The following is a 13411-nucleotide window of genomic DNA, read 5'->3' as shown; positions in this document are numbered from 1 at the left end:
GGACGACAGCCTTCGCGGGCCGCCCTGGGCAGGACAGGCACACAGCTCGGGCCCTGGGGACCTGGGGCTCGCCCGCTGCCCCCCTGCACAGGTGGGGGTGTCTCGCTCCGTGCCCGGAGCTCCCATGCGACCACAGTGTCCATCCTAGCGTGCGCCGGCTCCTGGCCTCTGTCCCCGTTTCTAGATCAATGGGGCTGGCACCGGTCGTCGGGGGTGGGGTGGCAGGCGTGGAGACCCAGGGCGGAGAAGTGGCACCCTAGCGGCCCCTGCCTGTGCCGTGGTGCGGGGGACGCTGCCCACTGGTACTGCCCCTGCACTGCTGTCCCGAGGAGAGGGGGTGACGGACCCCCCACGCCCTGGTCCTCAGAACCCGCAGCCCGGCGTCCGCCCCCACCCACGGCCTTGGGTCCGCCCCAGATCCACCCGCAGTGTCCCGGCCTCCCCCTGCTGCTGTCCACACCCTGGCCTCTGCGCCCGAGGCCCCAGGGAGCGGCCATCAGGTGCACAGCCCGCCCCGTGCCCCGAGTCCCAGCCCCACCCGAGTGCGGTGCCGACGGCCCCGGGGCTGCTGTCATGCCTGGGCCAGGAGGGGGACAGGACGGCGAGGCCTCCCCGACAGCCGCGCGGCCTGGCCGCCGTGCCCAGCCCCCGCTGGTGCCCACCTGGGATCCCCGGCTTCTGGGGGGCTTGGGCTGTGAACCCACTTTGAGTTTGTCCATCAGTGGCCGCCTGGCCACCTGCAACTAACAGGGCCTGGGCCTCACAGCCGCCTCCTGTGGCGCTCGCATACATGCACACGCACACGCACACCCACGCGCGCACACGCAGACACAGACACGCATACACGCACACGTGCACACGCACACGCGTGCTCACACACGCACATACGTACAGACATGCATACACACCCACGCGCGCACACGCACACGCAGACACAGACACGCATACACACATGCACACGTGCACACACGCACAGACATGCATATACGCACACGCGTGCACACGCACATGCGTGCTCACACACGCACATACGTAGACATGCATACACACGCATACACACACGCGTGCACACACACGCAGACACAGACATGCACACGTGCACGGCATCCATTCATTCTTTCACAAGCATCCCTGAGGGCCTGCGTGTGCCCGGCCGGCCGTGTGCCCGAGACCCAGACGCCTCACAGACAAGAAGTGGGCGGAGAGGGTGGGCCTGGGGGCACAGAGCGGCACCACCCGGCAGGGGAGCCGCCCGGAGCGCAGGCCCGGGCACCGGAGGGGCGCAGCCAGGGCCCGCGGGGGCTTCCCCTGCCAGCTGTGCCCCCCCTGCTGGAGGCGCCCCCCTCTCAGGGCCGTGCGGGCCGGCGGGTGAGGGGCTGGGGGCTTCTCCTCGCCTGGACGTGTGGAGGAGACGCGGAGGCCCAGAGCCCAGAGGGGAGGCGGTTCAGGGCCGCAGCCGCCGGCAGGGTTCTCGGCTCCCCCTCCCCTGCCCGAGGCGGCACCGAGGCGGCAGTAACCGGCCGCGGGAGGGGACTCGCTTCCCGCTGCAGCCTCTGGGCCAGAAAAGGCTCCGCACGGGACCGGCATCCCGATGGCCCCGGGGGCTGGGGCTGGGGCGGCATGGGCTCCCCAGCTGTGCCGAGGGCCCCCCCCCCATGTCACCAGCATCCCGATGGCCCCGGGGGCTGGGGCTGGGGGGGCCCGGGCTCCCCAGCTGTGCCGAGGGGCCCTCACCACCACCCCTGGTCACTGGCATCCCGATGGCCCCGGGGGCTGGGGCTGGGGGGGCCCAGGCTCCCCAGCTGTGCCGAGGGCCCCCCCCCGTGTCACCGGCATCCCGATGGCCCCGGGGGCTGGGGCTGGGGCTGGGGCGGCGTGGGCTCCCCAGCTGTGCTGAGGGCCCCCCCCCCGTATCACAGCATCCCGATGAGCCTGGGGGCTGGGGCTGGGGGGGCCCGGGCTCCCCAGCTGTGCCGAGGGGCCCTCACCCCCCGGTGTCACTGCCGCGGCTGGGGTGTGTGCCCACCCCTCGCTGCTGCTGGTCCCCGTAGGGGAAGCTCCAGTATGGGTGCGCGGGGCTGCACAGGGGTGCGTGCAGGCCAGGTACGAGGCTGACAGCAGGTGCAGGGGGACTCTGCTACGGGCACGACAGACCCGGCCTCTGCCCTCGGGGGCTTCCAGGGTGCGAGGACCCTGCTGTGAGCCGCCCGTGGCCGGGGGGGGGGTGTCGCGGGAGGGAGAGCGGCAGTCCGTGGGGCCAGGGGGCAGTGGGCGCCAAGGTCCGGGGGGGGGGGCCCAACAGCACCGTCCTCGCCTGCACCCACTCAGTCATCGTTTGCGTTAAAAACTTAGTCTCAAAAACAAGGTGGAAATGGCCCAACGCCAGCACCTGGTGCCAGAGGACGGCGCCCTCCGAGACGCGGACCCGGAGGCCACGCGGGCGGGCAGGGGCCTCCCTTACGGGTTAGGGTGCTCTGGAAACAGGCGTGACGGACGGCTGTGTGAGCCCAGTGACCAGCCGGGCATGGGCCGCGGGCATGCGCTCACATGATGGCTCGTGCGCTGTGGGAATGATGTATCCATCAGTCTGTGTTGTGATGACAGCATCAGTCAGCTCCGGACCCCGCCCGCGACCCCCCAGGGCCGTCCGCGGGCCGGGCAGCCGCCCCCCGCCCCAGCGGGTCCCCGGGGCCTGCCCAGCCGGCCGGCCGCGTCCGCGCGGGCAGGGGCGGCCGGCACACACAGCTGCCTTTGTGCCGCGGCCGGCTCATCAGGAGGCAGCCCGGCGCCCGGGCCAGCGCCGCTGAATTAATTGGCCAAGAGCGTCCGCTCTCGGCTGACCGCGCCCCAGACGCTGCCGCCAAGGGGGCGGGCTGCAGCCGGGAGCCCGCGGGGGCGCCGGCCCCTCTGCCTGCCTGCCTCCCCTCGGTCCGCGCCTGGCCCACAGAGGCGCCCCGTGCGACTCGAGACAGCCCCACCCTCTCCCTGCGGCTGGGGAAACTGAGTCACGGAGCAGCGGCGATGCCACAGAGGGCAGGGCCGGGGCCTGCGCGCCTCTCCCCAGCCCCAGCAGGTGCTGGCGGTGCGGGTGCTGGCGAGCGGCACTTGTCGGCCCCCGCTGTGGCCGCGAGCAAGCCCTCTGCCGTCCACCGCCCAGCGGCCACTGGGGAGGGGCCGAGGCCCGGGAACGGCTGCCCGAGACACGCCCCCTCCCACGCCCGGTGGCAGACCCCAGGTTTCCACCCGCGCCCAGGGGCCCGGACGCCAGGCCCAGCTCCCCGCCGGTGCGACACGGAGAACAGGCACAGCCTCGCAGCCTTCTGCTCTTTTATTATAAAAAATACAGAGTCCAAAGTGGGTTGTGGTGGGGGCGGGGCGGCGGGGCGCCAGCTCCAGGCGGGGCGCCGCCGCCCCCGCGCCCCCCGCCGGCGCGCCGCGAGCGGAGGGCGGCGACCGTGCACGAAATAGATTTATATAGAATATGTAGAAAACACAGTCAGGAGAGGGGCAGAGGGACGGAATCTGTAGAAACGCGGCGCCCCCCCCCCCGCCCCGCCCCGGGCAGGGGGCGCGGGAGGCTCCCGCCCCGCAGCCTCCCCTCCCCCCCCCGGGCTGTACAGTCTTCATTTCTCCCAGAAACATCGACAGAGTCGCGGGGAGGGGGCTCCGACAGACGAAACAAGCTGCTACTCTAAAAAGTCCACCCACACCCCCCGCCAAAATAAAAGACCCTCACGAAGGGCTGGGGAAAAAAAAAAAAAAAAGACTTTCGAGTCGGTCCGCAGGAATACATTAAAAATAAATCACAGTATATACTCACTGGCTCTATTTACAGAAACGTAAGGTCTTCGCAGCCTCCGAGGGGGCGGGAGGGGTGGCCGGGCCGCGCGCTGTCCCCGGACCCGGAGCAAGGGGCGGGCGGCGGTGCGCAGGGACGCGGCCTCAGGCTGGCCTGTCCCCGGCACCGGGGGTCTGCACAGCAGACAGGAGCAGACCCAGTGTCCCCAGGGAGCCCCCTCCCCCGGGGGGCCAGGGACGCCCGCCCCTCCCAAGATGCGGGAGACGGCGGGAATAAATTAAATTAAAAACCATGAAAAATAACACTAAAAATGCTAAAGTCGTGGAGAGGCTCTGCAGGGGTCTCCGACGCCCCGGGAGACGCTGGGCCAGCGGCCGCGCCCCGGGCAGCACCGGTCGGGGAGCGGCAGAGCGTTTTGGTCTCTGAGGCGGTCGGGGCGGGCGGGCGTCCGGCGAGGCGGGCGTCCGGCGGGGACTAGGAGCCCAGCAGGCTCCAGAGGACGGGCACGGTGCAGAGGAGGAGCCGGCAGCCGCCCAGGCCGCTGCAGGAGCTGTTGCTGGTGAAGATGGGCTCCGGCGCCTCGTACAGCGTCTCGTCTGCGGCGGACAGCGGGCGGTCAGCGGGCGGTCAGCGGGCGGTCAGCTCCCGGTCAGCTCCCGCCCCCGGCCCGCGCCCTGTGCGCACCCACAGCCACCAGCCAGGCCGGCCTGCGCCCTGGGAGGGGTCGAGAGCCCTGGGGGCCCTCTCCTTCCGGGAGCTGCTCGGGACCCCCCCCCCCGCCCGGACGCAGGTGCATGGCCCCCACCTCCACTCTCAGGGGTCCACAGATGGGTAAACTGAGGCTCGGGGCAGGGCCCGGCCCACTCCCAATCCTGGCTCCTCGCAGCACAAAATGGCTCCGTGGGTCGAGGACACAGGGGTGGGGGGCCGGGCGCTGCTGGGCCCCAGGAGCACTTACTGGTCGGCCGCACGTAAACCTTCAAGCGCAGGCAGGGCCGGTCCACGGCGTTGGGGGGCGTGGCAGCTGGAAGAGGGGGTGAGGGTTAGCAGGCAGGTGCTCCTGGCCCCCAAGACCTCGCGAGGATGCCCAGTCCCGAGAAGCCACCGATAAAACTCCCGATTGTACGTCGGAGCCCCGGCCCTGGCCCTCAAGGCTGGGGGTGCCCGTGCCTGCCCGGCACAGGGCGGCTCAGGCTGGCGTCAGGAATGAGCGACGCACGCACACGGGTGGTCAGCCAGTCGGCACAAGCGGGGTAGCCAGGTGATCCCGGGCTCCGGGCTGGCGCAGTGCACGCGGGCGCGGCGGCCGAAGGCAGGGACAGGGACGCGGCTGGGCTGTCCCTGCCGGGCGCAGGGCCCCCCACGTGCTGGGTGGCCGCCATGTGTAATAAAAATAGCCCCCATCAGAGACAGGAACGGCGGTTACGATAATTATCTTTACGAAGCTCCTGTCTCGGAAGGAAAAATGGAATTTTTCTTCCGCTACGGGAGTTTCGTGTGTCCGCCGCCTCTTCCCCCGCCCGCCCCTCCACAAGGAAAAAAATCCGGACCAGCGCAGGGAGGACGCAGGGGTGACTGGGGGGGTCCCCAGCCCCCCTCAGGCCCCCACCCTCCCAGGGCGGCAGCGGCAGGGAGCCCGAGGCCAAGGGGGGCTCCCCCCACCGTCCCCAGCCATGCAGGAGCCAGGGCCGTGGCTGAGCCAGGACCAAGCCGCTCCCCCACCGGCACAGGAGCCCTGCCCCCCACCGCTGCTGCCGTCCCTGCTGGGCCTTCGCAGGGGTCTCTGGGGGCCCCTGCCCAGTCCGTCCCCACACTGTGGGGTCCACCCTGCTGCCCCCTCCAGGGCTAGGCCCTGGAGGTCACTTTCCCTCCTCTGTTTTTTTTTTTATGACAGGCAGAGTGGACAGTGAGAGAGACAGAGAGAAAGGTCTTCCTTTTGCTGTTGGTTCACCCTCCAATGGCTGCCGCGGCCGGCGCACTGCGTTGATCCGAAGCCAGGAGCCAGGTGCTTCTCCTGGTCTCCCATGGGGTGCAGGGCCCAAGCACCTGGGCCATCCTCCACTGCCCTCCCGGGCCACAGCAGAGAGCTGGCCTGGAAGAGGGGCAACTGGGACAGAATCCGGCGCCCCGACCGGGACTAGAACCCGGTGTGCCGGCGCCGCAAGGTGGAGGATGAGCCTAGTGAGCCGCGGCGCCGGCCCCCTCCTCTGTTCTCAAAGTGCGGGTGGCTGGCGGGGTCCCTGGTGGGGAACCCAGACAGAGTGGGCGGAGCGGGCATGAGGCCCCTGTGAGGCCAGGGCGGGGCGGGGCCCCTGGCGCCGGGGCGGTCACTCACAGATGTAGTAGTACTCGTGGCCCGGGCGGAACTCGAAGCCCAGGGAGAAGGGGGTGAAGAGCTGGAACTTCTCCGAGAACTTGAGCGGGCCCCCCGGCGCCGCCGGCCGGTTGCACTCCCAGCGCTTGAAGCCGCGCTGCCGGTGGTCGCAGGAGGCGTGGCCCTCGCCGTTGACCATGTACAGCACGTAGTGCTCCATGCGCTCGGCCGGGGGCAGCGGCGCCCCGTAGTGCGGGCAGTAGATGTCCAGGTAGTCGTTGATGCTCACCTCCACCGTGTAGCCGCCGCCGTCGCCCGCCGCGCCCGCGTGGAACCTGCCGGGAGGAGGGGGGTGGCTGAGCGGACGAGCAAGGCGTGCGAGGATGGCGTACACTGGAGGGAGGTCGCCAGCGGGGCGCACGGGGCTGCACGCCCAGCTCGTGGACGGCCCCAGCCTCGGTGCCCACAGCCTCCTGCCTGGCCGGCCACCCCCTGGCCTCAGTGTCCCCAGGAGCAGCACAGCAGGGCGGACCCTGAGGCAGGCCGTGGGGCATGCTGGGTAACCGTGTGCCAGTGAGCAGGTGCGCCCGGGCGGGCTGATCTCTGAATCGTGGGGTCCGCAGCCCGGGCCTCCACAGGACAGGAATTCCTTGTCCACGCCTCTCCTACGTGTGCAGGAGGCCCCCCACCCCGTCAGCACCCCGGGACTGCCCAGCTCGGAGCTGCCCTGCCCCTCCCGTCCTGGGCCACCCCCGCGAGCCTCCCGATCCCGAGACCGAGCTGTGCTTCCGCGTCCCCAGCTCCGCGGCCGCCCGCTGTCCCCCGGCCTCTGACCCCCCCACGCCGCCTACCAGCCTTTATCCTGTAATGCCCCGTCCTCCGTCCTCCGGGAGCTCCCGACCCCGCCTCACCTTGGAGGATGGAGGTCAGCCGGGGGTGGGACCCGCGGCTCCCCTTCCATCACCGCCTCGGGCTGCAGCGGCAGGAGCCCTTAGATCTCCCTGCCGCGGTCCCACGGGCCCCTGTCATGTAAAGCGGCCCGGCCGAGGGGGGCACAGGGGGGCCCTGATTAGCACTTCAAAGCTGTGCGCAGCGAGGGGGTGGCGGCTCCCCTGCCCGCAGCACAGGCTGGGTAAACTGAGGCCTGGCGGGGGCACGCGCCGGGCTCCCACCCACGCCCCGTGCCGGCTGCACCGCCCACCTGGCCTCAGCTGCCGGGGACCCACGGGGAGCTCGCCCCACCCCTGAGCCCGGCACGGAGGCAGGGCAAGCGCAGAGCCGACCTCCAGGCAGGGGCTGGCCGCCGGGCCGCCGGGCCCAGCTCTATCCCCGGTGGGCCGTGCGGGTCACCTCCACCTCCACACCTCGGCTCCCCCCCCGCCCGTCCACCTCGCGGCCACTCGGAGACCCCGGGGCTTGTGCACAGCCAGTTCAGCCGCCCAGCACGGGCGTCTCCCGGTCCACACCTCGGTTGCTCCCCTGGCCCGTGCAAGGCCCACCGACCGGTGGGGGACGGCGGCTGCACCCAGTGCCTGCCTGGGGACCTGCCACACCCAGCCAGGCCCCACGGGGGTGGCCACGGCGGGAGACCCAGGGAGTGGGGGGCGGGTGGGATCTGGCTACCCCCACCCAGCCCTCGGTTTTGCCCCATTCCTGCGATGACGCCCAGGGGAGAACCCCGACTTCCCAAACCCAGGACCGGCTGTTCCCATTGTAGGCCAGGCTCTGGGGCCGGGGGCTCGAAGCCCTCCAGCGTCCCTCAGAGCTGAGAATGAGGCCCACCCTCCTCCTCCTCTCCTCTCCTCTCCCTCCCGGCCACCTGCTCCTGCCTGTGCCCGTCCCTGTCCCTGCCCGCTCCCCCCGCCCCTCCGGCCATAGGTGTGCTCTCCGCTCCTACCCAGTGGCCCGCACCGGCCCGGTGCACAGCGGTACCCGATGGCTGCTGACCTAAAAAGACCAAGGGTTCAAGGACTTTGCCAGAATTGGGAGCAGAGAGCAGCCCCAGGTGTGGGGGGCGAGGGCCCCGGGCAGGCAGGTCCTAAGGGAAGCCCCCATCAGCCCCGGCTGCCAGGGCCGGACATCGCCCCCTCCCCAGCGCCGACCCGGCGCCGGCCTTGCCGCGTTCGCATTCTTGGCTCCGGGGCGGGCGCCTTGCCCCTGCCCGGGGGGGGGGGGGCGCCCGCTCCGAGCCGAGCCCTCCCACCCCAGCCCCGAGAGTGAGACGAAGCCTTCGCTCCTGGGCAGGGGTACGCGGGTGCCTAGCAGGAGAGGCCGACGGAACCCTCACCGCGGGGCTGACGGCCCACGGGGACCTTTCATCGCTAGCGCGCTTTGTATCCCCCTGCGCCCTCCGCCGGCCTCACCTCTGCTCCACGGGCCCTCCCGGCCCCTTCCCACGCCCTGCCCTTCCCGGCCACCCGACCTGGCCCAGGACAGGGACTCCACACCCACCCCCGGCTGTCGGAGGGGCTGAGGAGACGAGAAGTGTAGGAGGGCAAACTGAGGCAGGGCCCCAGCGTCGAAGCCAACGCACGGGTCGGGCGGGAACCAAAGATGGCGCGGGAGCGCGGTCTCGGCGAGGCGCGGCCGGCCGGATGCGGAGCCCAGGCCGAGGCTGTGGGTCCCCGGTCTGCCCTGCACGCCCTCCCAGCGCACCCGGCTGGCCCCGACACCTCGCCTGTGCCCGGCTCCCCGGAAGCTGACGAATGCCTCTCTCGCGGGGGCTTCGGCGTTTGTCTGTGAGCCGGGGGCGCCCGACCCCCAGGGCAGGCGCCGGGGTGTGCCGTGCTGGGAGGCCCACTTCTGCTGCCCGGCGAAGGCGGCACCTGGAGGCCAACGCCATCCACGGGGCCCGCTCGAGGAGACCGAGGCACATAACCCCACGGCCGCTGGCACGGAGCAGGCGGAGCCCAGGGCCTGGTTCCGGCTGGAACGCCAGTCCTGTGGCTCCCTGCCCGCGGTGGCCGCACGGCGGGGACGGAGGCAGCCGCCCCGCGTGGACAGCAGAGGGGAGCAGCCGAAAGAGTAACCCCCCCAAAAAGCAACCGCGGCACCGCCGGGCTCCCCGCCTCGGGTCACAGCCCCAGGACGGAGCAGACCCACGGGGAGGCCACGGGCCCCACAGTGCCAGCCCCCAGCCCCACGCACGCACCTGTGCCCTGAGCGCACCCACTCTGCCCATGACCCTGCGGGACCCTCAGAGCTGTCCGTGGACCCTTGAGAGGACAGGTGGAGGTCAGACCCCAGCGTGTGGACAGCCAGTGCCCACGGACCCCAAGCCTGGGCCTGTATCTGCACGCCGGGGCTGGCGAGAACGTGGGGTCCCAGAGACCTCGCCGCGGGCTGGATATGGCAGCCCAGCCAGGGCACCCGGAACTCCTCCCACAGCAGGAGCCGCCCCCACGCCCCTCCCTGGGCAGGGTCCTCCCGGCCCCTCGCACCACACCTGCGCCTGACCCGTCCACACCACGCCCGGCTCCCACCAGCCCAGCCCTGGCTTCATGCAGGGCCGCCCCAGCCCACATCACAAAGGAACCGCAGGATCCGGAGCAGCCAGCTGCCCCCGGAGCTCCCACCTGGGCCCCCACCCCGGGGTCCGAGCCCCAGGCCCCCAGGCCCGCGCGCCAGCCCCGATCCCTGACCCACCGCCTGTCTCCAAGCACCCCCATAGCTGCCATACGGGCTTCTTCAAGACAAAAAACCCTAATGCAGCAAACAGCGTCACCCCCTCCAAAGCCGGGTCCCCAGACTGGGGGAGGGGACGCCCGTCACCTCGGCCACGGGCACCAGGCCCCTGCGGGTCGGACGCTGCCACACAGAGGGCATCGGGTCCCAGGGTGCCCGGTGGGGGCAGCTGCCAGTCCCAGTGCCTCCACCGGGCCGGCACCGCCGGGCGCTGGGCTGTGGCTCTCCCGTGATGCGGGGCTGCCCGTGGTCCCTGCTCTGGCACTGTCTCCGGGGGCGGGGGGCAAACAGGGCCACCAGTGTGAGGGCCGGGGCGGGGGGCAGCCAGAGCCGCCCCCACAAAGACCATAGACAGACACGCATGGCCACAGGCACGGAACCCCCCACCGCTGTGCACACACGTGACACACACACGCCCGTGTGCCCCAGCCGCTGCAGACACGCACAGCTGAGCACACACATGACACATGACACACGCATACGCCCATGTGCCCCAGCCGCTGCAGACACACACAGCTGAGCACACACATGACACACGCATACGCCCGTGTGCCCCAGCCGCTGCAGACACACACATGACACACGCATACGCCCGTGTGCCCCAGCCGCTGCAGACACACACAGCTGTGCACACACATGACACACGCATACGCCCGTGTGCCCCAGCCCTGCAGACGCTCGGTGTGCAGACAGGCACGCGTGCACAGTCATGCAGACACGTGAGACAGCCAGCTACGCTGTACCCCACCACAGACTTGCAGCTCTGGGGCCCCCAGGACACCCACATGTGGTGGACGAGGACATGCAGCCACACTGCCGCTGAGTGTGACCGGGGCTGCACGGGAGGCGTTGGGCACACGCACACGGATGCACCCCCCCACTGCACACGCACACGGATGCACCCCTCCCACTGCGCGGAGGCGCGGGGCACACGCACACAGAATGCCGCGTTCCAGAGAGGCCCGGTAGTCAGCTCAGGGTGGCCCAGCCCAAGATGGGGCTGGCTGAACGGATGCCGACAGCCGAGCGGTGAGGGTGCCGGGCCGGCCGCGGGCCCCCCCCCAGAGCGGCCCGGAGGGGTGGGGGCGCTCCCTCAGCGACCTCCAGCAGCCATGCGTGCGCAGGAAACGCGTTCCAAGCGGGAGAAGGTAATTCGGGACCCGGCCGCACACGCACGTCTGCCTCAGCCCAGGTGCCGGCCGGCCGGCTGGAGGGCGGTGGCCTCCCTGCCGCGCGGCTGTGCCTGGGGGCCCCCACCCCGGGGCTGGACCGGACCTCATCTGGGACTGCCCCTTCCGACCTCGTGTGTGCCGGCCCCCGGCCTCAGGGCCCCCGCCTCCCCGCCCCTCGGCCCGGGCGGGGGCCGCCGGGCACCTCCTCCCCGGGGTTCGGTCCATCAAGGAGTCCTCTCGGGTGCTCCCGGGCACAGCTTCTGGCCCGGCTGGCCCTGGCCCTGGGGTCTCCGGGGAGGCCCCCAGGCTGCCGAGGACCCCGCTCCGCAGCATTGCTGGGGGCTTGCCCGGGCCGTGGGTCCCGCTGCGGGGGGCTGGGCACTGTGGCCAGCAGCCGGGAAGCCCCAGGAAGGAGGCAGAGGACGGGGAGGCTGAGGAAGGCCCGGTGCTGCCAGGGTCTCTGCAGCCTCACAGGCCGTCCCCGTGGGCAGCGGCCAGAGCGGCGAGGTCACAGAGCAACAGGAGGTGACCAAGTGGCCGGCCCAGGCCAGGCACGGGGGTCAGCGCCTTGCCCCGGCCGAGGGCTTGCCCGGCCGCCGGGCTCGCCCCCGTGGCAGGTGGGGGCAGCGGGGCGGCCCCGGGGACCCCCTTCCGTCTCCGTTCCCGGCTCCCCGAGCCTTTGGCGTTTGCTAGAACAAAGGACAAGCCACGCCGGGGACGGCGGATTCCGGGGCTGAAACCGAAAACTTGGGCTGGAAGAGCCGCCCGCCGGGCTCCCCGTGCGGCCAGCGACAGGGCAGAGCCTTAATCAAACCCACATGTGACCGGCACAGCCGCGGCTGGGACAGCTCCGTGGTGGCCGGGCCGTCCCGCCGAGGCCCGGGGTCCCTGCCCTCCGGCCCGGGGGACCTGACCCCTCAGCCAGGCAACTCCGGGGGGGGGGGTCTGGACACGTTCCCTGCCCCCACGCCGGGACACTGGCCGCCCTTGTCCCAGAGCCTGCCTCAAAGACGGCCCTTTATGCAACTTTGAGGGACAGCGGGGGACAGTGGGGGAGAGCAGGGGACAGCGACTCCCGGGAGTGCTTGGCCGGCACAGGAAGCAGCTGGGAGAGGGAGAGTGACCCGGGGCAGGGGACGGTGCGGCCCCCCGCCCTGGGGAGACTGGGGCTGACGGCGAGCTGCAGGACCCCCAAACCCCCGTCTCCCACGGTCCCCCCGGGGCCGCTCCAGGCGTCCGGTCCGGGGGACGCGGCCGGTCACCAGCAAAGTTTTCCTGCGCGGACGAAAGGGGGCTCTGCTGCCCTCCACCCACCCTGCACTCGGTGCCCGGGGCTGCGCGGCTGGCGGGGGTGGCGGCCCGCCGGGTCCACTCCAGCTCTGCTCCCCTCACCGTGACCTTGAGCCGGCGCCTCGGCCCCTCTGCGCCTCAGTTTCCCCACCAGCACCAGGAGGGCAGAAGGGGCCCTTGCCCCGCTGCAGCTCCCACGCTGACCCCAGGCCGATCCCCGGTCCCGCAGACGCCGGAGCAGGGACGCCCCGGGGCGCACGCCGAGGCCCGGGAGGGACGCTCCAACTTCCTCAAGTTCATCTGGGGACCCGCCGGCGGGACGCACCTGGGCCCGAGGACCACGGCCCGCAGCCAGGTCCCGGGAGACCCCCTCCAACTCCAGAGCCTGCTGCGGGGGCCCCCCAAGTCCAGCGAGGGATGGGCTTCGGAGGGCGCCGCAGAGGGGTCCCCGGAACTCCGGGAGCCGCGGGCGCTCCGGGGAACGCAGGGTGCGCATTCCCCAAGTCTGCGCGGCGGCGGGACGCCGTGCGGGGCCGCACGCCCGGAGCAGCGCGGGTCCCCCAACTCCGAGGCGCCAAGTCCCTGGGGGATCCCGCGCAGCCGGGGCGCGGGGCGGCGGGGTCCCGGCACCCCGAGCGGCCGCTCACCTGGGGTTGCTGCGGTTCCAGTACACGGCGTAGCGGTCCGAGTTGGCGCGGGCGGCGTCCTCCGCGCGCGCGCAGGGCGGCGGCGGCGGCAGCGGCAGCAGCAGCAGCAGCAGCGGCAGCAGCGGGCGCTGCGCGGGCGCCATGGCCCCGGTCCGGCCGCCGCCTGCCAGCCGTCTCCGCCTCCTCGCCGCCGCCGAGCGGGCGGGCGCGGGGCGGGCGCGAGGAGGGCGCGGCGGCGCTTGGAGATCCCCTCGCCCCCCGCCTCTCTCCGCGCGCGCGCGACCTCGGGCGCCGAGAAGCCAGGCGGCGGCGCGGCGGGCGCCGGGGGGCGGCCCGGGCGCGGGACCCGGCCGCGCAGACGCTCGGAGCGGGGGCCGCCGCCGCCGCCGCCGCCGCGCACGCCGGGGAGGGGCCGGGGCTCCGGCCTTTGTCCCGCGCGAGCGCCGGCAGGGCCGCGGGCGCCCCCTCCCGCCGCGCCCGGGCCGCACGGGGCCTGGGCCGGGGT

The 13411-nt window shown here is 72.3% G+C and overlaps 1 protein-coding gene across 1 annotated transcript; it reads right to left on the bottom strand.

The window, feature by feature from the left end:
• Positions 1 to 3312: 3312 nt before the first annotated feature.
• On the bottom strand, positions 3313 to 13308 carry EFNA2 (ephrin A2). The gene is made up of 4 exons (XM_051840297.3): positions 12907 to 13308; positions 6135 to 6448; positions 4758 to 4823; positions 3313 to 4395 (listed from the first exon to the last, which is right to left on the bottom strand). Exons 1-4 carry the CDS (start codon positions 13047 to 13049, stop codon positions 4274 to 4276), a joined length of 645 nt encoding a protein of 214 aa, XP_051696257.1. The 5' UTR covers positions 13050 to 13308; the 3' UTR covers positions 3313 to 4273.
• Positions 13309 to 13411: the final 103 nt, after the last annotated feature.

The sequence above is a fragment of the Oryctolagus cuniculus genome, chromosome 16 (assembly GCF_051225735.1).
Source record: "Oryctolagus cuniculus isolate XC-2025 breed Fujian yellow rabbit chromosome 16, ASM5122573v1, whole genome shotgun sequence".
Taxonomy (NCBI): Eukaryota; Metazoa; Chordata; class Mammalia; order Lagomorpha; family Leporidae; genus Oryctolagus; species Oryctolagus cuniculus.
This window is presented reverse-complemented; position numbering and strand designations above follow the sequence as displayed.

Bases quoted from the DNA above. Each gene is read 5' to 3' on its own strand.
- EFNA2 (XM_051840297.3), bottom strand. From the start codon at position 13,049: ATGGCGCCCGCGCAGCGCCCGCTGCTGCCGCTGCTGCTGCTGCTGCTG. The intron at 4,824-6,134 runs GTGAGTGACCGC...CCCCTCTTCCAG, and splicing joins CCACGAGTACTACTACATCT to CTGCCACGCCCCCCAACGCC. The intron at 4,396-4,757 runs GTAAGTGCTCCT...TGTCCGCCGCAG, and splicing joins GGTTTACGTGCGGCCGACCA to ACGAGACGCTGTACGAGGCG.